General features: G+C 42.3%; 1 protein-coding gene across 2 annotated transcripts in view; it reads right to left on the bottom strand.

Moving 5' to 3' along the window:
• Positions 1-25,703, bottom strand: part of ATP9B (ATPase phospholipid transporting 9B (putative)) — a 338,734-nt gene that overhangs the window by 37,974 nt on the left and 275,057 nt on the right. For both annotated transcript variants that reach the window (XM_045006684.1, XM_045006685.1), the window contains exons 14-15: positions 13,920-14,032; positions 6,506-6,754 (exon numbers count right to left, since the gene is read on the bottom strand). In XM_045006684.1, coding sequence (XP_044862619.1) covers positions 6,506-6,754; positions 13,920-14,032 — 362 coding nt within the window. The remainder of the gene's footprint in view (positions 1-6,505; positions 6,755-13,919; positions 14,033-25,703) is intronic.

Here is a 25,703-nt window from a genome sequence, read left to right as displayed (position 1 = left end):
AGCCTCATCTCTTTTCCTGTTTCATCTTCACAGAGGAACAATCTTCACATGAATTCTGGTAAGAAGAGGTGGGAGGAAGGCTTCAGAGCAACTGAACCTGTCTTTCCCTTCCCCTCTCAGGAGCTCAGGCTGCCTATCCAAACACCCACTACCTGCTGAGACTGGGAACACCTTTATAACCTGATAAGAATAATACATTTGTTTGTTAGTTCTGGGTGTTGCATAGGATTTCTGTTCTTAACTATTCCTCTCCACATTTTTATGTGATTAGTTTTTATTAATGATATGATATTTAACTTGTGCTTATGCAGTTTTTTTTGTTTTTTTTTTTTAAAAGGATGTTGTCTCATTGCCAAACCCTACGACTCCTTTGTAACACTCCAGCAATGCAGAGTAGCTGGAAATGCAATATTTTGGTACAGTTGGTCAGAAAACCAAGTTTCCATTTTGAGGGAAAATCTGACATTTTGAATTTTCCTTTAGTCCTGAACTGGGACAAAGTCAGTATTTTGAAATTTACCGCAGAATGGAAATTGCTAAATATTTCATTTTGGAAACATCAAAATAACTATCCATTTTTTTATTTTGATAATGTCAAAACAAACTATAAACTACATATATAATAAAATATTAAAATAAATTAAAAGTCAGAACAAAAATAAATTCTAAATGAAATATTCCATTTTGATTCAAAATTTCAAATTTTTTCTGCTGGAAATTTTGTTGAAATTGACACATTCCTGTAAAATGTTTTAATTTTGAGAAAGTAGCATTTTCCAATGAAAGTAGCTGTTATAGTGAATTTTTTTCAGCCAGTTCTAATTTCTGGTTACCTGGAGATCCCCTGATGTTTCCAGTTCTAGATGACACCTCCCTCCCCTAGTGCTTGGCATAGCGGACATAACCAAGGAAGGGGGATAGCTGGAGCACTGCTGTGTTTTGGAGTTCTCCAATTGCTAGAATGGCCCACAGGGGCTGTTACAATTGGTGCAAGGTAGGGTATGAACATTTTGAACTGGGGGTGTAATTTCCAGTTTGAGGAGACACACTCACATTAGCTGTGATCTAGCTAGTGTGCTAAAAGGAAGCGTAGCCACGGCAGCATGAGGGACTAGCTGCCCTGAGTACATACCCATCTGAGACCTTAGGATGTATTCAGGGCAGCTAGACCCTCCCATGGCTCACATCACAGAAGCTACACTCTATGTTTAGTACACGAGCTCAACTAGCACTAACACAGGTATGTTGCCTTGAGCTGGGAATCATATTCCCAGCTCGAAGTGTACACATACTCAAAGAGATACCCTAAGGTTGCTATTACTTGCTTTAAGCACTGAATCAGAACACGCAACCTCAGGACTGAGGGCATAAAGATGGCATATAGCTATCTTCCCTCTTGCTTGTCTCCCCACTCCCTTTTGGCCCTGCATTGTGAAGCACATGGTTGGATACAAGGATATAGCTCACTGCTTTGGGTTTTGCAACAGATTATATCTAGATGGCTTTCTATAACATAGTTAGATAGCTTGGATAAGTTCAGATAAAGTTGAGCTATGCATGTAAACTTTTGGATGGTGATCTGAATCAAACATATCCAATACTGTAAAAAGTGTACGGTATATCTCAGATTTAAACTGTTGCCTCATCTTGGCAAAGAGAAAATACTAAGATGTTTCTTGAAACCACATTCAAATACCTCTTCGGACAGAGGCATGTAACTACTCTAAATCTTCAGATAATATTTGCTCAGTGTACTTTACAGCCCATGAACAAAACTCCACTTTCAGTTAAATCAGCATAAATTGCAAATAACTTCACTGCAGCCAACAGAGTTACTTTCAATTTACACAAAATCAACTTGCTATACAAAGGATACACAGGGTACGTACACACCATTTTAAAATTAAGACTATTCTTTGAGACTAGGCGGAGGTGGGGGGAGAATTTTTTCTCTAATACTGAGTGTTTCCAATTGTTCAAGTTATTTTCTATAAAGATTTTGGGGAATTCTTCCCATTTGTTCAGCAACAGTTCAGATGATTCCAATTAGCAGTGAAGAATACTCAGAGACTGAATTCCTGTTAATATTTACAAATGATGATTTAGTGATTGACATTTGTATTTTATGATTTTTAATTAGGAACATTCATGGTTAAATATAATCAAATTATTAACTTAAAACGACAATCTGATCATCTGGGAAAACGCCAGTCAATATTCAAGATAGGGTATGGAGTAGTTATTCTTTGTGGGTCTCGAAGGTCATGGAAGTGATGGTTTTATGCTCCTGAATAATTTGCTCTTCACAAATACATTGACAAAACAACACAATTAGTCTTGCTTCAATAAGCACACACACAAAAATGAATCAAACAATACAACATGTCTCATACATTACAGCTTTACTTTTGTAAACACAAAAGCTGCTTCACTATGGGCATATAATTTCTCTTTTCAAATGATCAGCTTTGTATCCTTGTAATTAATTTTAGCAACTCTTATCTCTTGCACATTAACATTTGAATGAGATGACTGACCATATCTTAATGTAACATTTAAATATTCCAAATGTTGGAATTAGATGTTTGGGAGTATAACAATGCAGGAAAACGCATAACCAATAAACAGGTAGTAGATGAGAGTAAGCAGTCATTAAAAATCATGACATATCTATCTTTCTTGACCAAAGGAGGCCAAAGGTCTTGAAAGGCTCCTGTTCATAGCATGCCTCTGAATTACTTGGGTCTGTGACCTTTGTACTTTACTGCTCTATCTACTTAGTTTATATCCTTTTATGATTGTTCATTACATTAGATTAGCACGGGCTTTCCACAAGTGATGTGGACATACACTTATGACAGTTGAGCAAGAGTTGTTTTAGATTTTGTCAATGGCTTTCCCAGTGTGTACCCATTGTTTGCTATGCTGTAGCTATAGAGGACAGAAGTGACAGACAAATGAAACTTTCCACTTTTTCAGAGAAAATGAAATATTGATCACTTATCATAAGAAACAATGAGCCTGGCATAAGTAGGGTTCACATTAAGAATACAAAATCAGTTATTTATTTCAGGCTACTCTAAGACAATGACTACATATTTTATGGTGAATGTATCTACTCCTAAACGTGCATTTGTGTCACAATACCATATATAAATGGGATTGTGAAGAATTTCAAATGAATTCATCATGTCAACTCATTAAGTCTGTAATTTGTTTTCATTAGAATATTTAAATGTTTCCTGTGTTTTCCCACATGGAAGAACAGTTTATAGTTAAATTGTCTATAATTTTTCATGTAATGTCTCTTACGAAAATGACAAACACTAGATTATATAAGACAGAAGGCCACCAATACAATAACAATCTCCAACAGAATACAATCACTCCAGATCCATAAGCAAAATCTAAGAGAGCAGAATTGTAATACTGAGGAAGTACAATGTATAAAACTGGTTAAGTCTGTTAAATGATAATGTTGTTTATTAACAAAATATGTTGTGATAGGTCAATGCTGAGGTTAAACAGAAAACATCAATTGAACCATTTCCCTAAATAAAGCTCCAGGGTGCAATATTCAGAGCACTTTATTCAATAAAAAATGCTTTTAAAATGGTACTTTGGTGATTGGGAAACATTGGCATCATCTGTCAACCTAACTGCAGGAAAGTTCAATAAGCTAAATAATGAACCATTTACATTATTTTCCTTAGGCTCCAGTGATTTGCAAACATTGCATCAATAGAGCTCTTTACAAATTATGATAAAGACCTCCTAGTCTTTCACTTTCCACTCTTTTTTTGGTCATGCTGAAATGTTTACATTATTTAAATGTTTTTGTGGCTTCATAGTGATATTTTACCCAAAAGCAATATCCTATTAAATTAAAAGATACGTGTTTGATGTACTAATTTTACTAGTTTCAAAGAGAGGCAAATTAATTTTAAAAGATAAAAAACACTTAGGACTGTATCTTCAAAAGACGGTTGGTGAGTGATTTTGCTTCATTAGTTTGTAGTGTGAATTCTCAAGTTTGGGTGATTGAATACATGGCCCTCCTAAGATGTACAACTATGGCTCCTCTCCCTTAAAACCAGTCTACACCACGCCCCCTTCCAGCCTCAGATTGTCTTCCACTACTTTCCTTCTTCCTCTCCCCTTCAAACTGTGAAGTCTCATTCCCATGTGAGGCAACTCACACACACTCAACCAGCCAGTTATTTTGATCCAGTTCTCCTTAACTGGAAAATCTCCTTCCTGCTCTTCCATCAGCTTCCAGTCCTGTTCCTGAGCCACCTGGCCCAGCATCAACATTTTCCTATGACCAAATCCCTGCTGCTCCTCTGAACCATATCAGTAACACAGGGCCTGCTTCTTCTACCCTTCGAGCCCAGCATTAATCCAATAAGCTCCTGATTTCCTTTCGACCCTCCATGTAAAATCCACCATTTGTCTTTTCAGCACCCATCAAACTGCTCTTCCTCTCTGCTAAGTCAAATTTCTATCTACCTTCAGAAGTCAAGCACTTTCATGCTATCCTCAAATTCTTATGCTTGCCCCCATCTACTAGACAAAAGTGGAGCTGTGCTCTTTTACAGCAGGTTTTTCAGGCTCCACACACAACTTCCACATGGGCACAATTTGCAGAGGGTTACTATCTGGGTTTCTATTCCTCTGATTTAGGTCATTCTTTGTTTGAAGAAGGAGCGTTACATCCTTAGTCATCTGCTCTTTATATTTAGTTATTTTCTTATCTAAAAAAATCCATTTTTATTATGTTTTACAGTATCTTTCTCCCTCAGTGTATTGAGGTATTTGGTAGCCTAGAATATGATCCAACAATCAATATGCAAATATGGTAACACAAATTATATATTTATAATAAATTCCAAACATGACTGGTATGCATAAACACAATTTCTGCTTATCTCCATTCATCGAGATCACATACATTATGTAAACCCATAGAAATGCCTACAACTGATTGTGGATTATTGATTATATACCCAAAGCAGGATGTCTGAAATCCTACCTTGATTTTAATCTTAAGGAAAGGGATGAATGCCGTAGCCAGTTATCCATATGGGTTCACTTTACAGTTCCTAGACCCTATGGACAGTCATTATAGCATATGAAATACCCACAAGCCATGCTAGTTGGCTCTATATGAAGCACTTGACAATAAATATAATGGGGACAAAGTTTCCTAAAAATACAATTTGTAATTTGCTTCTACATTGAAAAACTGTGACTTGAGGAGCTAGGATAGTGCTGGTATTTTATATGATGAAATATTTAATATTTATGCAACACTTATAGCAAGCACAGTAAAATATCCATTGCAGCCTCTAGGCACTATTAACACTTACATGGAGATATACCTATCTCAGAACTGGAAGGGACCCTAGCAGGACCAAGTACTGATTTTTGCCCCAGACGCCTAACAGGCCCCCTCAAGGATTGAACTAGGTTTAGCAGGCTAATGCTCAAACCACTGAGCTATCCCTCCCCCAATACATACTTCTTTAAATATACAAATCATATTTGACTCCTCACGTTTGCTTATGGAGATCCAAATTAGGATAAAAATATGCTACTCTGTATTTTTATTTCTCACAAAGGGTACAACTAATATATTTCTAACGGTCATTCTATGGGTCACTTCTATGGAATTTTGAATCCTGTGCCTTGTGTCACGCCCATGAATATACTCCTTTGAAGAATTTTATCGGCTAACATGGATAATACATTTAGGCCCTGATTCAAGAATGCATCCCTATTTAGCGCAGCACTTAAGCATGTATTTAACTTTGATCAGATGCAGAGTACCATTGACATCAATGGGACTTGTGCTTAAGACTTAATTGATTGAAATGGAATTTAATCACATGCTCAAAGTTAAGCATGTGCTTATGTCCTTTCCTGAATTTGAGCTTTAATTTGTGCTGAACATTGTAAAACTTTGGCTAAATCCAAGGCTTTCATGTTGTCTACTGTTGCTTGAACTAAATGGCCTCTATGCATAGATTTTTTTTTAAATCCATTTGTGCACCTAATGAGTAGTATCACCCACTGCTCCACTCATGTTTGTAAGGGGGAATCTGCTTCTTTGTCATTGTGAGTCTAGATTTGTAACCCTATAGAATGTCTGTTGCATGACTATATTCTGGAGCAAGGTCCTGAAAACCAACTTACATACCCAACTATTGATTTTTACAAGTGCAGTACTTCCATATCAAACCCACAAAGTTGATTCCACAACTTGACTCAGTCAAACAGTTAAGACCAACTCTAAGTACAGAATATCAGACCTTTCCTACATCAAATCAGCATATTATTTTCTTTCCTCCATGTGTTTGTAATAATCAACTTTTTTCGTGAAGAACTCCCCCCTCCACAAAAAATACTAATTCACTCAAAGTTCTGTTCTGTTGTTAAATTTTTTTTTTTTTTTAGAAACTCAATGTTACTCACAAACTAAAATATTTTAACATGGCATACTAACCTCATCAGGACTAGAAGCCTGGTAAGTTCGATTTTCATCACTGAAGTTCTGATCCACTTCTGCATATTCTGTTTCTCCATTCACTCCAGCATGGGATTCATATACTGGGGTGACATTATGACACAAAGCAATAGCTTTCACTGCTTCATGTATCCGACTGCTGACAGTCTTGCGGACCTTGGGTGCTGAAGACTGCACTTTTCTGGAAGGTGTCGAGCTGGTACTGTTTCCACTAGATTGGGAATGCATCTTTAAAATATAATAAACAAACACCCAAGGCAATGAATAATGAATAAATCCAACAAAAGAAAGAAACTAGATGAATGTCAATGTACACCTGAAAAGTCACCCCTTGAAAACAACTGTATGAAGGAACTGTTATAATCTACTTGTGAGTTCCATGCTTGTGATCAAACCATCATTCCAATAGTTGGCAGCTTTTGGCTTTGAAGAGACCCAGGAATATGCAAGGGGTGTTGCACCTTAGTGCTGATCTATACTGGCAGAGCAATGTGCATATGCAGACACAACATCAACCTACTAAGCCTGTCTCTTTCCAGACCGATCACTCTCCTACTTTTTATGCATTTTAGTTTGAGTCTACATGCATTAGAGGAGCAAATGCATTTTTCAATAATCTGCTATCATCTGACAATGTATTATAATTATTCCATTCTAGTTTTACAGGTCACCTTTCACAGGACTTTAAAAAACCCATTCAGTCAACAAACAAAGTTAAAGCAGGTATCTAATGAAAGGGGATACTTAAAACAGCTTTTGCTTTGATCCCTGACACTGTGGGCCACAGAACTCTCCTCTTTTCCTGTAAATCCCTCCTCAAAACACACCTTTTCCTACAATCCTTTAAAATCATGAGCCTCTAATTCAATCCTTTTAAATAATAAGAACTGTACTTTTAAGCCAGTAACTAACTGGATGTGAACGGAACCACCAAAAAAATGACACAAGCTTTTTCTCTGCATTTCTTCCTTACCCCCTTTCTCTCCCATGCATGTTGTTTTCTCCCTTACAATTCAGTCTTTTTGTGATCAATTAAGAATACAAGTTCTTTAGGACGGGGACTATGGCCAAGATTTTGAAAAGTGACTAGTGTTAGTGTGTGCATCAAGTTTTAGGTGCCCAACTAGAAACATTTAAAAGGAGCCTGCTTTTCAGAGGGTGGATCCTCAGGACTTTCTGAAAATCAGGCCCCTTTAACATGTGTCTAGTTGGACACCCCAAAATGGAGATACCTAAAAATCACTAGTCATTTTTGAAAATCTTGGCCCATGTCTATTTCTTTGCCTCTAAAGCACAATACACACCTTTGGAACGATATACAAATTACTGAGTTTACATGTTAATGAAACATATTTCTATATGAATTAATCTAGTTCATGTAACAGTTGCTTTTACTTCAGCATGAAAATTTTTCTGGCTTGGGCAGGACAGAAAAATCTAACAATGTAAAAGCTATCCATTTGGCAGGTAGCAAAGAGAATAAGAGTATCCATTTCCCTTTAAAATCATGTTGCTGTTACAGTAACCAATTTAGCACCATAGTTTATGTCATACTCCAGCCATGCTCAGCTGAACCGAATTGCATTTATCTCTGAGGTGAAACAGGTTATATTTGGTTATTAACCTACTTGGGAAGAGGCCTTTTTGGTCAGGTTATGAAATGATAACCTCCCTTCATCTCACCAGTACTATCAAACACTTTTCTGTTCACTTCAGAGTAACTCAGAATTTCTCTTTAGAAACCAAGCCTTTTTTCTCTCCCAACTGCATGTACTGATCTGCTGAACCGTGAACATTCTGCCCATCAAATTACAGTGCTGTCTAATAAAGGGTTTAACTTTCTGCTCATCTGGCACTGTTTTTCAGCTACTGCTTTAAACCTCTGCATTTGCATTCTGCTAACACTGATGGCATTACAGCTGCAAATAAATTAAGCTGATTTACTCCTTCTGAATTATGTTATGTTTATTGATGCTTGTATAATTTAATTTCACACAAATTCCATTAAAGATTATGCCCTCTATCACAAAATGCTTCCAGTGGGGAAATATAATCAGGTTATAATAGATTTGTGTGTTGCATTACAGTGGACCTACTAGACTATTGTCATCTTAATAATAAAAACAGAACACAAACAAGGGATAAAAATCAATGTCACATAAGAATCGGTGTCTGTCTAACTGGCAGCTTTTATTACCATAGCTTAAATAAAAAACCTCACAATACATTTCTGATTGAAACAACTGTTGAATAGTTTATTTTGTGTACAAGGGTTCCTTTATTTTCTGTTTGCAATAGTTGCTATCAACATATAAAATAATTAAAATATTATTTAAATGTTATTAAGTTATAATACACAACACTGAAATACAGAAAGAAATTCTAGAAAAATAGCAAAGTTGCTTTCCACCAGCTAGTAACTGCTAATCTGGATTTGGAAAATCCTTGTCCACACTTGGAAAAATAAACTAATTTTTCTTCTTCACTTTTTTTATTTCAGAGGTAAATGCCTCATAATTACAAATATTCAGTCTGTCGCATAGCAGCAAATATTAAAAGTTTATTACAATTTAAAATTAATAAGCTAATCTTTTAGGTAAGCAAACATTTATGAAGCGTGCAGTTCTTTTTAATTAGAGATATTCCCCCCCCCCCAAAGTTAATTTAGTGCTTATGAATAGATTTCTAGATTAAAACTGTAGTTCAGTCTCCACTCCCAGTCAGCCCTAGGACTCTCTGCTGAGACTGACAACTGGAATTGTTTTGTTGTTGTTACTGTAGACACCTTACATGATCCACTAGGACTAACAATTCTTTTTACATAAGCCACCTAACAGCCATCAGATGGCAATGACTTTCAGTCACTCTTATTCTGGTCTGAATTTGGACTGTTGATCTTGAGGAACAAAAGCTCTATATCCCATTTCCAAGATGTATTGTTCCATAATAAAGCTATTGTTTAACATAGATACCAGCTAAGTAAGCAGATATATTGATCAGGACATGCAGGAGAATAAAGATATAGTCAAGTGAATGGATTTAAAGCTGCAGTCCACAACTGTATTTGTTTTAATATTAAAGGGGGTTTTGTCTACCAACCTCCTCCCTCGCTACCAGGTAATAACTGAGTTCAGTATGGTGTTAAATGGTCCCACACCACACAACCAAGGAACTAAGGTTAGCTCGCTTAGCCAAACCCCTCCTACACAATTCATGATTCATCCCAATATTTTCTGCTGCAAAGGGGGAATGAGGACACAGATGAGGCGGAGTTCAGTCTTCATAATTTACAGGGTCCATTAGTCCCCTCCTGGGTCCTGTGCTCAGATTTACTCTGGAGTTGGGCCCTTGGAGACCCTGGCCTGTACTGCACACCAGCCACCAATTGTGACAATGTATATTGACAGACACACAAGGTGGGTGAGGTAATATCTTTTATTGGACCAACTTCTGTTGGTGAGAGAGACAAGCTTTCGAGTTACACAGAGCTCTTTTTCAGGTTTGGGAAAGGTATTCAGAGTGTCACTGCTAAATACAAGATCGAACAGATAGCTTAACATAAGTAGCCAGCATATATTCTGGGACCATTCAAGGTGAAGTGACCCATCAACCCCCTGTAGTCATAGGACAAAAAAGGGGGGTTAGTGGGTTACAGATTGCTGTAATAAATCAAATCTAAATCTCTATTCAGTCCAAGATTTTTAGTGTCTACCAAAGTTATGAATTTAAGCTCCCAGATTTGTCTTTTAAATGTGCAGGTTTCCTTTAAGGAAGAGGATTTATAAGATATAGAGTGATCGGTCTGTAAAAAGTGTTCACCCACAGGTGAAATGGTGTGTTTGTCTTTTATCATTTTCATGTCTGAGTTCATTTGAGTGTGTAGTGATTGTCTGGTTTCACCCACACAGTTATTTGGGCATTTAGTGCACTGGATGAGGTGCACGACATGTTATGATTCTATGTGTAGGACTCATGGATCTTAAAAGGTGTGTTGTCAGCGGTATTGATCATAGCACAGTGGAGATATGACTGCAGGTTCTGTGTCACATCTGTTGTTCTGGCAGGGTCTGGTGCTCCTTTGAGTTGGTGTATCCTGGTCTGTGGAGAGCTTGCTTCTGATGGTCAGCGTGGCGAGGTTTGGGGGTTGTTTGAATACTAAAAGGGAGGGAGGGATGTTCAGGAAAGATTTCTTTCAGAATGGGGTCACCATCAAGTATGGGGTGTAGTTGTTTGATGATACCTTTCATGGATTCCAGTGTAGGGTTGTAGGTGACAACTAGGTATGGTGTATGTATTTCTTTCAGAATGGGGTCACCATCGAGTGTGGGGTGTATGGTCAGAGAGGTTTTTATTTCTGTATTGAAGCACATTTTCTCAGGATATTTGGTGGCTCAGTTCATGATGTGATCGTCTTCTCTGGTGGAGCGTCCTTGTTTGGTGAAGGTGGTTTTGAGTATTTTAAGGTGTCACTCATCCTGGACTTTCTCCTCGGAGCATATTCTGTGGTATCTGAGTCTCTAGCTGCAGATAACAAATTTCTTGGTGCGTTTGGGGTGGTTACGGCATCTGTAAAGGTAGGTATGGTGATCTGTGGGTTTCTTGTATATCGTTGTCTGTAGGGTTCCACTGCTGAAGCTGATCATGGTGTTCAGGAACTTGATGCTAGTGTGGGAGTGTTCCAGAGAGAGTTTAGTGGACGGGTGGTGGTTGTTGAAGCAGTGGTGGAAATCTATGAGGGAGTTTAAGTCATCTGTTCAGAGGATGAAAATATCATCTATGTATCTCAGGTATAAAATTGGCTTTGTGGTGCCTTTGTCCAGAAATTCTTCTTCAAGGTGACTCATGGAGAGGAAGCCCATCCTAGTACCCACAGTTTGGATAATGTTTGTTGTTGAATGTAAAATGGATGAGTTTGATGATTTTTGGGGGGTGAATAGCTGAGTGTTGTCCATTGTCTTGTAATTATTTGAGGCAGACTGCTATGCCATCTTCGTGAGGGATGTTGGTATATACGGAAGTGATATCCATGGTGGCAAGGATAGATTTGTGGCTTACTGCAAAAATCTGTAACCCACTAACCCTCATTTTTGTCCTATGGGAGGTAGAACTGCACTCCACTCTCTTTTATGCTTACCCTAGCCCAATCTGTGTGTGTTCTGGGCAAGTGGAGAAAGGACAAGGAGGTGCTACAGGCATGCCTATCTCAAACCAGGGGTGTCAATGGGCCACTTCACCTTGAATGATCCCTTTGAGCTTGATTTAGTTGTGATGCTCTGAATATCTTTAAACAGACCCGAAGAAGAGCTCTGTGTAGCTTGAAAGCTTGTCTCTCTCACCAACAGATGTTGGTCCAATAAAATTACCTTGCTCACTTCGTCTCTCTAATATCCTGGTACTCACAAAGCTACAACACTGCATATATTGACATTGACATTTATTAACCACTGCTCCCCCTCGTCTTTAAATATTTTTTTGAAGGTACTTTCATCTTTCTTATCCTTTCCTACCAGGCCTCCATGATGCTGTGAGCACGGGGAAAAAAGACAAAACAAAGCCCCACAACCACCACCAAAATTGTGCCAATCTTGCCCAGAGAAGGAAAAGTATCTTTCTTGATCCCAAAATGGGATCAAAGTTAGATCCACAGCAAGCCTAGAAAACCAGCTTTGAAAACAACAAAATATAAGGCAAAGAGCAGCTTTCAGCAGCAAGGATGGTTGCTGTGTACCCAGGAATGCTTAAACTCAGTGGGTGCGGGGAATGCATATGGATGTTCACTGGAGCCAATCTGCTTCCTTATGTCCCAGGGGTGAAAATAACTTAAAGGACTTACTAGTACACTGGAGTCCTGAGTGGAGCATGGCCTCAACCAGAAGAGGCGGGGCCTATCAAGATTTAAAGGCCCTGGGGCTCTGGCTGTGGCTGGGAGCTCTAGGGCCTTTAAATCACCCCGGAGCTACCAGCTACAGAAGTGGCTGGGAGCCCCAGGGCTCAGAGATGAATTAAAGGGCCCGGGGTTCCGGCCGCCGTGGTGCTCCGGGCCCTTTAAATCACCACAGGAGCCCTGCCGCCGCTACCCTGGGGCGGCAGGGCTGGGGCAGTGGAGGCAGGGCTCTGACAGTGATTTAAAGGGCCCAGAGCTCCGGCTGCTGCAGGGAGCCCCAGGCCCTTTAAAGCGCTGCCGGAGCTCTGGCAGTGGGGCTTGGGGAGCACTTTAAAGGGGCCGGAGCTCCGGGACCTTTAAATCCTCATCCGAGCCTGGCTGCTGGAGCTCCGGTGGTGATTTAAAGGGCCTGGGCTCCCCGCAGCAGCTGGAGCCCTGGGCCCTTTAAACCCACCGGAGAAGCCGGTCCAGTCCGGCATGGCATACTAGCTCTTGCCAGTACACCGTACCGGCTTACTTTCACCTATGTTATGCCCTCCCCCAAAATGGTCACTGATAGCAACAGGAGGCGGAATTCTACTCCACTCTCTTTTGTGCTTGCCCTAGCACAATTTCCACATGTGTTCTGGGCAAGTGGAGAAAGGAGAAGGAGGTGCCAGAGGCATGCCTGCTGCCAACCAGGACCCCAACAGGTGGCCATTCCCTTGACAGTCCAATCAACAACCTTTACCCCTCACACCAGAAAATGGGAAGGGGCATCATAGTATTCAGTGATATCCACAATATCCCCTATTGGAGTGTACATGCACAATTTAGTTTCAAATGGGATACACACAATAAAATATACTCATTGCTGAATGTAGCTGGAATTACCCTGCAGGGACTCTATCAAATACCCTGTTCTTAACTACGTTAGAAAAAAATTGGGGAACCTTTCTTTTTTTTAAAAAAACCTTTATGCCTGTGTAATCCCTGTTAAGAAATTTAATAGAATATTCCTTTTCCTACTGCTTCCATCCTTATCCTTTTGACAAACTTTTTTTCTTTATTGCTTATGCAAGTTAACATGGCTTTACAATGTTTAGGTCTTTGTGATGAGTATCTTCAAAGATGTAATTAATCTCATCAGCATTGTTCTAGATACAGTGTTATCTTTAATTTGTGGTCAGTTTGCTGGATGGCTTTCTGTCTATGCTTCAGAGAAAAAATATTGAATTTTCATCAATTAATAGTACTAGATAGAGGAAGAGTTTGCTTCCTAGACAGACAGTGGGCTATGAAAGACGTTTGGAATCAGGCAGGAATTCCATACCACATTACAGTATATTAATTTTATGGAAGCCCAAATTGTTGCCCGAAACTAGGACCCTGAGGATGCCTTGGGGGTGTGGGGTATAAATGGGAAAACTTTCACATCTCAATTTTTTAGACCTAAAAAACATGGCAATGCCCCATCAACACTGAGAAAACCTGTTAATATAAAGGAAAATAAGTTATAAAATGAGATACCTGTGAATACGAATTGATAATGTGATTCTGAATTTCATCCATTGTGTCTGTCCCATAAGACACAGTACCCAGATGGAGGCGCTTAAATATCATCTCATTCTGGGTAAGTGTTCCTGTAATAAAAATATCAGAATGATCAGGAAAAAGACAGTACTATGTAAGAGATTAGTTTGTAATATTTTGTCCCTTTGGGGGTGGAGTAAAGCAGATTATGAAGGAGTATCCCAAGAGCCCTGAGGACTTTTCCGTTTTGTTATTTTACAGATATCAGTAAGTCATTGGCAGCTATTGCACTTGCTGACAAGGGGAACTGGAAAAGATCCCTCTGAAGCACATCAAGGCTATTCCTTAATGGCCAAAAGGGTTATCTTTGAGTGAAGCAAGCTGAGGGTCAGAGTAAGCTACCACTCTCTATTCCCAACTATTTACACTGACAGCAGGGGACTAATACTGGGACTAGAAATAAAGCTCAGGTATGTCACAAAACAGCAGAGAGCACCATCAAAAGGCAACAAAACAAGCCAAGTTAGTCCTTTTTTGGGTAAATTAGTCACCAGGAATTACAATCAGTTCAGTTAATTTAAGAAAATTAGTGCAGAAAAAGCAGGGTTACTCATCCTGGAGGAGTCACCATTTCCAACTTCAATTTGGAAGCAACATAACTGGATATTTGCCCCCACTGGATTGATAGAAATTATCTAGACCTGCCTCAAGCAGTGACATTTTCATCTCAAATGTAAGTGAAAGGTAGTGTTCAATATAATTTTTTTTTTTAAAGCAAAGGGGAAAGAAATTTCCCTTGGATTAGTCAAGGATGTGTGCTCAAATGAGCTACTGCTGGGAAATTAATGGGAAATTATTCCACAATGAGTATTCTCTGTTTGTTTCCTTCTTACTTTCTCCCTCCACATAACAGGGTAGATTTACTAAAGTGGTTGCATGTTAATGTTGCTGATGCTTTTGCCTTGGGTCTACAATGATGTGTAGGGTAGAGGGCAAAAAATAATAATTCAATGCCAATATTTTAAAAAAGTGGAGGAGCTATTGGAGAGAAGGCTAAATTTACAGCTAATTTTTAGAAGACTGCATGGTTGTATCTAGTAATCAGCCTTAATGTTAGAAGTACTATAGCACTGTAGTGCCCAGAGAAGCATACAGATGTGCCTCATAAGAACTTTTCTAAAATTCAGAAGGGGTATAATGTCATGGTGTGGGGAAGGACTAATTATTTTCCAATGACCCAGAGAAATGACCAGGAGAAATCCAACTATGCTGAGGAAGCAGAGACACAAAACAGTCCACGAACTGGGAAAGATAGTGGTTTTTGGTGAAAGCCACCCAGTTGTGGAACTCCTGATCACAAGAAGTCAGGATGAATTCATGTCTTATGTCTTTGTAGAGCACAATGTCAAAGGCATTTTTAAACAGGGTTTTATCTATAGAGACAACAGAATGCTAACTGGTGAGTTTTCTTTCTTCTATAGATATTGTACTGCCTTCCAAAAAAGACCCATATATTTAAACTTCACCGAGAGAGAAGCAGAGAAGATGGCCCTAGCAGAAAAACATAGAAACCTTGGAAATCTTGTATTTGGCATCTAGATAACATTGTGACTTGTGCTTTGAAAATACAAGTATAGGTATGGGGGGAAAAAATCAGTACCCCCTACCTCGATATAACGCTGTCCTCAGGAGCCAAAAAACCTTACTGCGTTATAGGTGAAACCGCGTTACATTGAACTTGCTTTGATCCACTGGAGCGCGTAGCCACCCCCCCTCCCCCGGAGCACTGCTTTACCACGTTATATCCAAATTCGTGTTATATCAGGTCGCATTATATCAGGGTAGAGGTGCATCTTTCTAGTTGTAAATATCTTCATGGTAACAACATATTGCCACAACTTAAATGGACTTAAAATGGATTATGCTTAGAGATCCAGTTTTTAATGTTACGTTTTCTGTGACAATTTGAGCCACACACATACACACAAAAAAGATTGTTCAGTTAAAAAGTCTATGTATAAATAACACAAGATAAAAGATCTTTTTTAGGTATCTGCATCTTAAAAGGTCAATTGCAACACTTTACATTTGGTCAAAGAGTAAAAAAATGGGATGTTGTGTGTCAGACATGCCTCTTACCACATATTTCTAACACTATTCCATAATATGTATGAAGAAAGACTTTCTGGCAAACAGAGAGAATCAAAGTTGTCTAGAATAGGTCACTGGAAATTAACATTGTTTCCGAATTTGACGAATTTAGCCTGTAACTGGAGTAAGCCTGGAATTTCAGAATCAACATAAATTGTATGTTTTCAGAGACCACTTTACATCTGTAAGGAACTATAGGGTGTCAGTCATAGAATGACACCATGTTCACCACTGACATCCTTGAATTTTAGAAAGCTCTAATTGAAGCGTGGGTGGTTCAGGGTTCCATGATGAAGCATAACAATGGGAGAGAGAGATCACCACCAGCTAGGTTCTTCTGTTAAGCTCATAGAAAGATCATATATCATTTGTTATCTAAGCTGTACTGAAAGTGAATAAAATAAATTACATTTTGAAAATATAATCTGCCAAACTGGAATTAATCCAGTGTGCAGATATTCCCGTTACATTCTCTTTTGCTCCTTGTGAGCATTTAAAGAGATGCCCTAAATTTCCTGTCTTGTGAGGTTTGAAATGTAAAAATATTTTTGTGTTAAAAGGTTAAGAATAATACTTCTGAGGTTTATTTTAAAATATTTTTTTGTGTATGATGGTAGATTACTAAAAATCCACAAATAATTTAAAAATACAGTAAGGAATGCTTCACACTAAGATTTATTCCTATTTGTAAATGCTTATTTTTGATATCCTGTCTTTGTCCCAGTATGACAGTGCAACACAGCAAGTCATAGGAAGAGAGCAAGTTAAAAGCATCAGACACACTATAATTAGTGTTTAGAAACTAGAACTTGTTTAGACAGTTAACATCCAGTTTATGCATCTGATATAGGGTACTTCCATTAGTGCTCTTCAGAGATATAGTCATGCTGTCACAGTCATAAATCTTCCTTCCCACTTATTCACTGCAAGTCTACCACCCCCTTTGCCCGGTAATATATGAAAAATGAAATTTTATCTCAATTTTTGTATACTTGTATAGTATAGTAACATTTAGACCATCACTCACTAAAATATTAAGAACATACACATTACATGCTGGGTATCGATTCCAAATAAATTGTATTTTCTCTCAAAATTAACCAGAAAGGCACTCATGCTCCCTTTTGCTTAAATATTATCCAGAACCATTGCATATATACAGTAAAGTTAAAAAAGGAAAGAATTTTGTGAAAGAATTTTATTTTGTGAAACGTAGATTTTTCACAGAATTTAGATACAATTAGGCAAAATTCATATAAGAAATAGAACATTTCCAGGTGTAGTTGGAAAGTAGCACACAAAGAATGAAAACCTGAGGTAATCATTAAAAAAAATTTGCAACTCACTTATCTCGTTGTCATATAGAAATTGGTTTGCAAGGAAACTCTCAGTGACTTTAAGGCAAGTAAAGAGAAAAAAATGTTTTGCTCTCATGCTTTATGGGCAACTTTTTATGAAATAAAAATACTTATTTTATGTTTTCCCTTCAAAACATTCACGTTTACCAAGTGACTATATGTTTTTGCTAACTCTATTGAATTTCAGAATTTATACAATCATGTTATGCTTCAAGATATGAAAACTCTATTCTCTGATTTGCATATGGTGACTAAGCATGAAGGACTAAGATATTAATTTCTGAAGAATTTAAATTTTCATTTTAAAAAGCTAAATGTCTTGTCTTAATGGCTATAAACTTCCAACCGTGAACTGATGTAGTGTTATCTTCCTGAATCTGTAGACAGACAATGCCAGTATCTTTCCAGTGCCCATGTTGCTACGAGCAGCGGAGTATGCAGGCACTTGAATTATAGTGGTAGGAGAGTTCCTCCATATTCCTTTCCCCGCGTCCCAGCCACCCCCATCTTTCTCAAAAATCAAGATGGGAGGGAGGGTAGATAAACAGAAACCTCTTGCCTTCCCCTTCCTCTCAGCAAGCAGAAGGCTTGCGGAGTAGAGCTCTGTACATCCTCTTACCTTGCAGCAATCAGCAGATGTGGTAGGTGGAGGGAAGGATGACAAGTCCATCCCTTGTCAACATTAAAAATTTGTTTCTAAGTTCTCCTGGTTGAATGATCAGAACCCTGAACTGGGCAAAAAATATCTTGCTAGTCTCCTCAGAATATGATGCCAGTTAGTCAAGTCATACTACTTCCTCAGCAATAGTTTTCCAATAGTTCTATTTTGGGCTTTAGTCTTCTTGCAGTAGATTACTGGTAATGTCTTGCCAGACCTTTAGCTGTACACCTCTATGAACATTTTAAATATCTGTAGTTTGGGCTTCTAACACAGTTAGTTTGGTATTGTCAGTCTTCTTTCTGTTCTGTCCCTCACAATGGATAATGGAGAAAACAGTGAAGTTAAATTTACTGGTAAGTTTAGTTTTAACAGCATTCTTTTACAAATGTGGTTTTATCTGATTTTTCAGAATTTCCTTGGGGTGACTTGGTTAATCTCCACTTATTTCACAATTTTTAAAAATAGATCTTGGCTAAGAATTGCTAATTTGAAAAACTTGCAAACACAGGAGGAAATGCAAAGCTCTTTTCAAAGATATCCAAAGACTACGGCAGCCATCATACGTCCCACCATCAAAGTATATTCTTAACTTTGTTTCTGAATACAGTTACCACATGCGGAAAATATCTTGACAAAAAGTTAGTGTGTGATTCCTAAAGAAAAATGTAGTATGCGCTTTATTGAAGCAAAGAGTTTTAGACTACAATTGTATCATTAAACACAGAGCAAAGCAGGCAAAGAGGAAATTAATTTCTAAGGAAAAAGTCCTGCAGGCATCATTCCCTGGGTGGCAACAGATGTGATTCACAACAGAGCACTGGAGAATTTATTTATATATTTTTTTTGAGAAGCAGATGTAATATTTGATCAGAAAGCTTTGCTAGACTGTAAATTGGCCTAATACCAACATTCTAAAAGGCCACAATAAAACAGCAAGTAAGTACTTGCAATATATAAGCATTAATAATTTTGCCAGAAGTTACAAGAGCATATAACCTTTCATACAATATGTGTACTTTGCTTGAAAGATATACTCGTTTAAGAGATAAAGGGCCAGATCCTGAAGCCGCTGTAAATCTGCATAGCTCTATGGAAGGTCCAACTGACTATCTGGCACAATATTTTCAATGGTGAATTTTTGTCAGCAGTAGATATACAAAGACAAACATTCTAAGAAAAAAATTGGGAAAAAAATATTGGCCTCCTACTGGAGGGGAAGAGAAATCACGGAAAAAACAATAGGAAAAAACGGTTACCTACCTTTTCGTAACTGTATTCTTCGAGATGTGTTGTTCACGTCCATTACACATTAGGTGTGCGCGTGCGCTGCGTGCATGGACATCGGAAACTTTTTCCCTTAGCGGCTCCCGTCGGGCTGGCAGGGGGGCCCTGCCATAGTGGCGCCCCGCTCTGGTGCATATCTACCCCTGCCAACCCAACCCTCCCTCAGTTCCTTCTTGAGGGAGACTTTGACAGAGGGGAAGGAGGGTGGGAAGTGTAATGGACATGAACAACACATCTCGAAGAACAACAGTTACGAAAAGGTAGGTAACCGTTTTTTCTTCTTTGAGTGATTGTTCACGTCCATTACACAATAGGTGACTCACAAACTTACCATAGGAGGAGGGTAGGAGTCAAGGAACAATTGATTGAAGCACAGCCCTGCTGACTGCCGCATCCTCTCTGGCCTGATGATGGACTGCGTAGTGGGCTGTGAATGTGTGCACCGACGACCAGGTGGCTGCTTTACAGATCTCCTCGAGCGGAACCTGTGCCAGGAAAGCCGTCGAGGACGCTTGAGCCCTAGTCAAGTGAACTGTGATCGCTGGGGCTGGCACTTTGTCGAGCTCATAGCATGCGTGGATGCAATCCATGATGATATCCGTTGCCCCGAGACAGGGAGGCCCTTCATTCTCTCCACAATGGCGACGAACAACTGTGTCGACTTGTGGAAAGGCCTGGTTCGTTCCAGGTAGAACACCAGGGCCCTATGGACATCTAGGGTATTCAGGCTGTGGTGACTCGGGTCCGTGTGTGGTTTGGGAAAGAATACTGGTAAACAAATGACCTGACCCATGTGAAACTGAGAGACCACTTTAGGGAGGAATTTAGGGTGTGGCCTCAGCTGCACCTTGTCCTTACAAAAAACTGTATATGGGGGTTCCGAAGTGAGGGCCCTCAGCTCAGACACCCTCCTAGCTGACGTAATGGCCACCAAAAACACCAACTTCCATGAGAGGTGCATGAGAGAGCAAGAGGCTAGGGGTTCAAAAGGTGGTCCCATGAGCTTAGTTAAGACCAGGTTAAGGTTCCATGGGGGGACCGGTGGGTGAAAAAAATTGGACTACTGTGGGGTTGGAAAACACGGAATGCCCAGACTCCCCAGGGTGGAACGCCGATATGGTGGCCAGATGTACTCTGAGGAGGCGGCGAGACCCTAATGTTTGAGGTGCAGCAGGTATTCTAGTATAGATGGGACGGAGGCCTGAAGAGGCTGTATGAGCTTAGGTTCGCACCAGTAGGAGAACCTCTTCCATTTGGCGAGGTATGCCGCCCTTGTGGAAGGTTTTCTGCTACCAAGGAGAATTTGTTGGACCTGGCGGGAGCACCTACTCTCCACGGCATTTAGCCACAGAGATTCCACGCCGTGAGATGTAGAGACTGCAGGTTCGGGTGGAGCAGGCGACCCCTGACCTGCGTGATGAGATCTCAGTGCAGGGGCAGGGTAATCGGGGCAGTCACTGACAGTTCCAGCAGGGTCGTAAACCAATGCTGGTGTGGCCAGGCCGGTGCGATGAGAATCAACATCACTTTGTCTTTGCGGACCTTGAGCAGGACCCTGTGGATGAGTGGGAGTAGCGGGAAGGCACACTTCAGACTCCAGCCCCACGGAATCACGAAGGCATTCACCACCGAGCCTGGGCTCCGGTTCTGGAAGGAACAAAACAGAGGGCATTGGCTATTGTCCTCAGTGGCAAAGAGATCTATTTTGGGAAATCCCCACCTCCGGAAGATTGATCTCAGGATGTCCACTCTTAACATCCATTCGTGCACTTGATATGATCTGCTGAGGCGGTCCGCCAGCTTGATTTGCACCCCCTGAAGGTATGACACCACTAGTTGGACTGAGTGGGCTATACAAAAGTCCCACAGGAGAAACGCCTTGCTTGTTTATGTAGAACATGGCGGTAGTGTTGTCCGTCAGAACTGTCATGCTGTGGCCTTCTATGGTAGCGTGAAAAGTCTGGCAGGTGAGGCGAACCTCTCTTAGCTCCTTCACATTGATGTGGAGCGACATTTCCTCCCTGGACCACAACCCCTGTGTTTGCAGATCCCCCAAGTGTGCTCCCCAGCCTAAGTCTGATGCGTCTGTTACCAGTGTCAAGGTGGGTTGCGGTGTAGCGAAGGGGATCCCTTCGCAAACTATCTGCTGATCGAGCCACCAGCAGAGGGAGTCCGAGACTCGAGACGAGATTGTCACTACAAGGTCTAAGGGGTCTCTGCTGGGGCGATATGTTTGGGCTAGCCACAGTTGCATAGGTCTGAGTCTCAGCCAGGCATGTTTGACTACATGGGTGCATGCTGCCATGTGCCCCAGAAGCTGCATGCAGCATCTGACTGTAGTTGTGGGGAACCGTTGCATAGAGATTACGGTTCGCTGGATGGCTAGGAATCTGGGAACCGGTAGGCTTGCTCGTGCCTGTACTGAGTCCAGGACTGCCCCTATGAAGTCCAGTCTTTGTGTAGGTATCAGCGAGGACTTGGGCACATTGACTAGGAGACCTAGCTTGTGGAACAAGTCTAGTGCCAACGTCACGTGGGAACGGACCTTGTCCTCGGACCGGCCTGCGAGAAGCCAATCGTCCAAGTACGGATACACCGGCATTTTCCTTTGTCGAAGAAATGCTGCCACCACTGACATGCATTTCGTGAACACCCATGGGGCCGTTGCCAGGCTGAAGGGTAGGACCGTAAACTGGTAATGGTGCTGGCTTATGGTGAACTGCAGGAACCGCCGGTGAGCAGGATGAATGGTGACGTGAAAGTACGCATCCTTCATATCGAGGGCAGCATACCAATCCCCCGGATCCAGGGAAGGGCTAACAGAACCAAGGGAGACCATGCAGAAGCGGACCTTGACTAAGAATTTGTTGAGTCCGCGTAGGTCCAGAATGGGTCGAAGACCCCCCTTTGCCTTGGGGATAAGGAAGTACCTTGAGTAGAACCCTTTCCCTCTTAGGTCTGGAGGGGCCTCCTCCACCGTCCCTGCCCTGAGAAGGGCCTGAACCTCCTGCATCAGGAGTTGCTTGTGAGAGGGGTCCCTTAGAGGGACGGGGATGGGAGGGAGGGGGCGAGGAGAACTGAAGCATGTATCCCACCTTCACCGTGCGCAGGACCCAATGGTCTGATGTTATATTGGACCATCCACGGTAGAAATGGGACAAACGGTTCATGAAACAAAGGGGAGAATCCAGTGAGAGGCTTGGTGCGCTGTCCTCGAGCGCACCTTCAAAATCCCTGCTTGTTGCCAGGTTGTGGCTTGCCCTGGCCCTGACCCTGGCCCTGGCTAGGCATGTTGTTCCGCCTATGCCTATTATCTCTGCCCCTTCTGCAGTAAGGTTCCTGCCTGGGGCGAGGATGGTACTGTCTTTGTTGTGGTGGCTGCGGTTTAAAAGGCTTGCTCTGGGTTGCTGAGGTGTGCATCCCCAACAACTTGAGGGTCGCCCGGCAGTCTTTAAGGCTATGCAGCTTGGTGTCCGTTTGGTTTGAGAACAAGCCGGACCCTTCGAACGGGAGGTCTTGGAGGGTGTTTTGGACCTCTGCTGGAAGGCCTGCAGCTACACTGAGCGTCTCATCACCACTCCCGACGCTATTGTCCTAGCAGCTGCATCCGCCGAATCAAGCGAGGCCTGCAGGGAGGTTTTGGCTACTGCCTTCCCTTCATCCACGATGGCCATGAACTCGGGCTGTGAGCCCTGGGGCAAAGAGTCCTTGAACTTGGAGACTGCTGCCCATGAATTAAAATTGTGTCTGTTTAGGATCGCCTGCTGATTTGCAATCCTCAGTTGTAGGCCCCCTGACGAATAGATCTTTCTACCAAATAAGTCCAACCGCTTCGGCTCCTTGGCCTTAGCGGCCGGGGCTTGTTGTCCATGCTGTTCCCGTTCGTTGATTGCAGATACGACCAGCCAACAGGGTGGCGGGTGACAGAAGAGGAAGTCAAACCCCTTGGAAGGAGCGAAGTACTTCCTTCTCTATGCCCTTTGCTGTTGGCGCACTGGAGGCTGGTGTTTGCCATACTGTCTTTGGACTGTATCGTTTTTATGAGCGGTAGCGCAATTCTGGACGGGCCTTTGGGGCTTAGGATGTCCACCATGGGATCCTCCTGCTCTACTGTCTCCTCCGCCTGCAAGGCCAAATTTTGGGCTACCCTGCGGAGCAGCTCTTGGTGTGTCCTGTGGTCAATCGGTGGAGGCCCTGAAACTGCTGTACCCATCACGACTTCATCTGGGAAGGACGAAGAAGTTAAGGCCTTTTGCGCTTCATCCTCTAGCCCTTCCTGTGACTCTTCACAGGCTAGGGGCTCCTCTGGGGTTTGCCCAACTGAGCATGTTTGAAATGGCACTGGGCTCGGTGCCATCCCAGCCCTTCCGTGCTGTGATGCATCCGGCGGTCTAGAAACCGTGGCCTCCTTGTGAGAGGAGGGGCGTCCATGCGGGGATCGGGATTGATGTCCTGAGAAGCTGGACCTCGAGGTTCTGGAGGGGGGTCCTTGCTGCTGGTGGTAGGCCCATGGTGTCCAGAAAGGCCACAGCCCTGGCGGGCCCCACTGCGAGTACCACGAGGCTTGGTGTTCTCTGCTGGCTGGTGCCCTGCGGGCATAGCCAGAGCGGCCTGAGTCCGCCTCGGAGTCCACGGATGGTGACCTCGAGGGCCACAGCGGTGCTGAGGAACGGTGCTGGTCAAGGACTGGGGAGTAATATCATATTGACCGGGATCGGGAGTGGTGCCTTGCCAACCGGTACTGGTACCCTGGAGACTGGGAATGACTGCCAGCGGTCGGGCCCGGCCTTGAAATGTCCTGGTGTCTGCTTGGAGGAGCCGGGGAATGCTGTGGTGGTGGGGCCGGTGCCGAGTGTGGGCTGGGACCCGACGCCTTCGAGGCCCGCTGAGTCAAGGGCAGCTGGGAGTCTACTGAGGCGGAGCTCGACCAGGACCGATGCCGGGAGCGGTGCCGTGATGGTGACCTCAGTGGGTGCACCAGTGCCGGTTTGCCTCTGGACGGCAGTCTCGGTGCCAGAGGCTTCTCCTTGGTCAGGAGGGGGCTCGTTGCGGACAATTCAATGAGGTCCTTTGCCGCCTCAAATGTGTCCGGCGTAGAGGGTTGTTCTGGGAGCTCCTCCAGCCCTTCCTCCTCACTCGAGTTGCTTACCCTGGGGCTCGACGGATCTTTCGGTGCCAGAGCCACAGGTACCGGGGTCTGTCCTGGGACAGCGCTATCCTTTTGTGCACTCGAGTCCTTCCTGGGGAGCGCCCTCGGCCCTTGGGTAGGCCCTTCGACCGGGCTGGTGAAGTCGACTGGTGCCGGGGCCGGTCGTGTTGTCTCGGTGCCGTAGGCTTAGGGTGCCCCGCCGGTGCTGGTCACGAAGTGATGCTGGGGAACTCTGCACCAAGGCCGCCGGAGCCGTGGGATGGTCCGAAGTTGAGGGCTGTTATGCAGCTGCTTAAGTCAAAAGTCTTTCTTTTTTAATTCTTGGCTTGAAGGCCTTACAGATTTTGCAGCTCTCTGTCTGATGTGATTCCCCCAGGCAACAGAGACATGAGTCGTGGGGATCGCTAATCAGCATAGGCTTGCGGCACGTGGCAGAAGCCTTGAAGCCTTGAGCGTGCGGCATGCCCCGCCGCCCAGGGCCGGTGCTGGAATTTATCCACACCCAGAACAAAGGAAGCTTAACTATCTACTAAGAAACTGTTAACAACCAACACTGATAACTGATAACAATGCTAAGGGACACTCTCAGTCGAGAGATAAGAGTGGTTCCAATGCCTGAGTGAGGGTCGGGCTGGCAGGGGTATATATGCACCAGAGCGGGGCACCGCTGTGGTGGGGGCCCCCTGCCGGCCTGACGGGAGCCGCTAAGGGAAAAGTTTCCGACGTCCGTGCACGCAGCATGCGCACACCTAATGTGTAATGGATGTGAACAATCACTCGAAGAAGCAGCATTCATATACAATACCTCCTCCCCTTTTCCCTGTACATCTTTCATAAAAACTATGTATGGCCTAAGGCCATTCAGAACTAACGGAAAAAGAAAGGAGCATATGATGTAGTCAGATAATAGCCACTGAAAGGGGTATGTGTATTCTTTCCTGTGGAGTGAAGTCCGTGTTAATAACATGGTTTAGATACTACTGCTCAAAACAGTATTAACTAATCCCTCTGTTCTCTTTTACTCCCATCAGCGGGATCACCCAAGAATGGAAGCATCAGAACAGCTAATGGTAGTATCACATTCTTTGGTGATATTTTCACTTCTGGAGTTGTAGTGGCAGGGGCACATAAAGAAAACACATGAAAGAAGAGCCCCTCTGTCGGTCTGACTGGGGATC

The sequence above is a fragment of the Mauremys mutica genome, chromosome 2 (assembly GCF_020497125.1).
Source record: "Mauremys mutica isolate MM-2020 ecotype Southern chromosome 2, ASM2049712v1, whole genome shotgun sequence".
Taxonomy (NCBI): domain Eukaryota; kingdom Metazoa; phylum Chordata; order Testudines; family Geoemydidae; genus Mauremys; species Mauremys mutica.
This window is presented reverse-complemented; position numbering and strand designations above follow the sequence as displayed.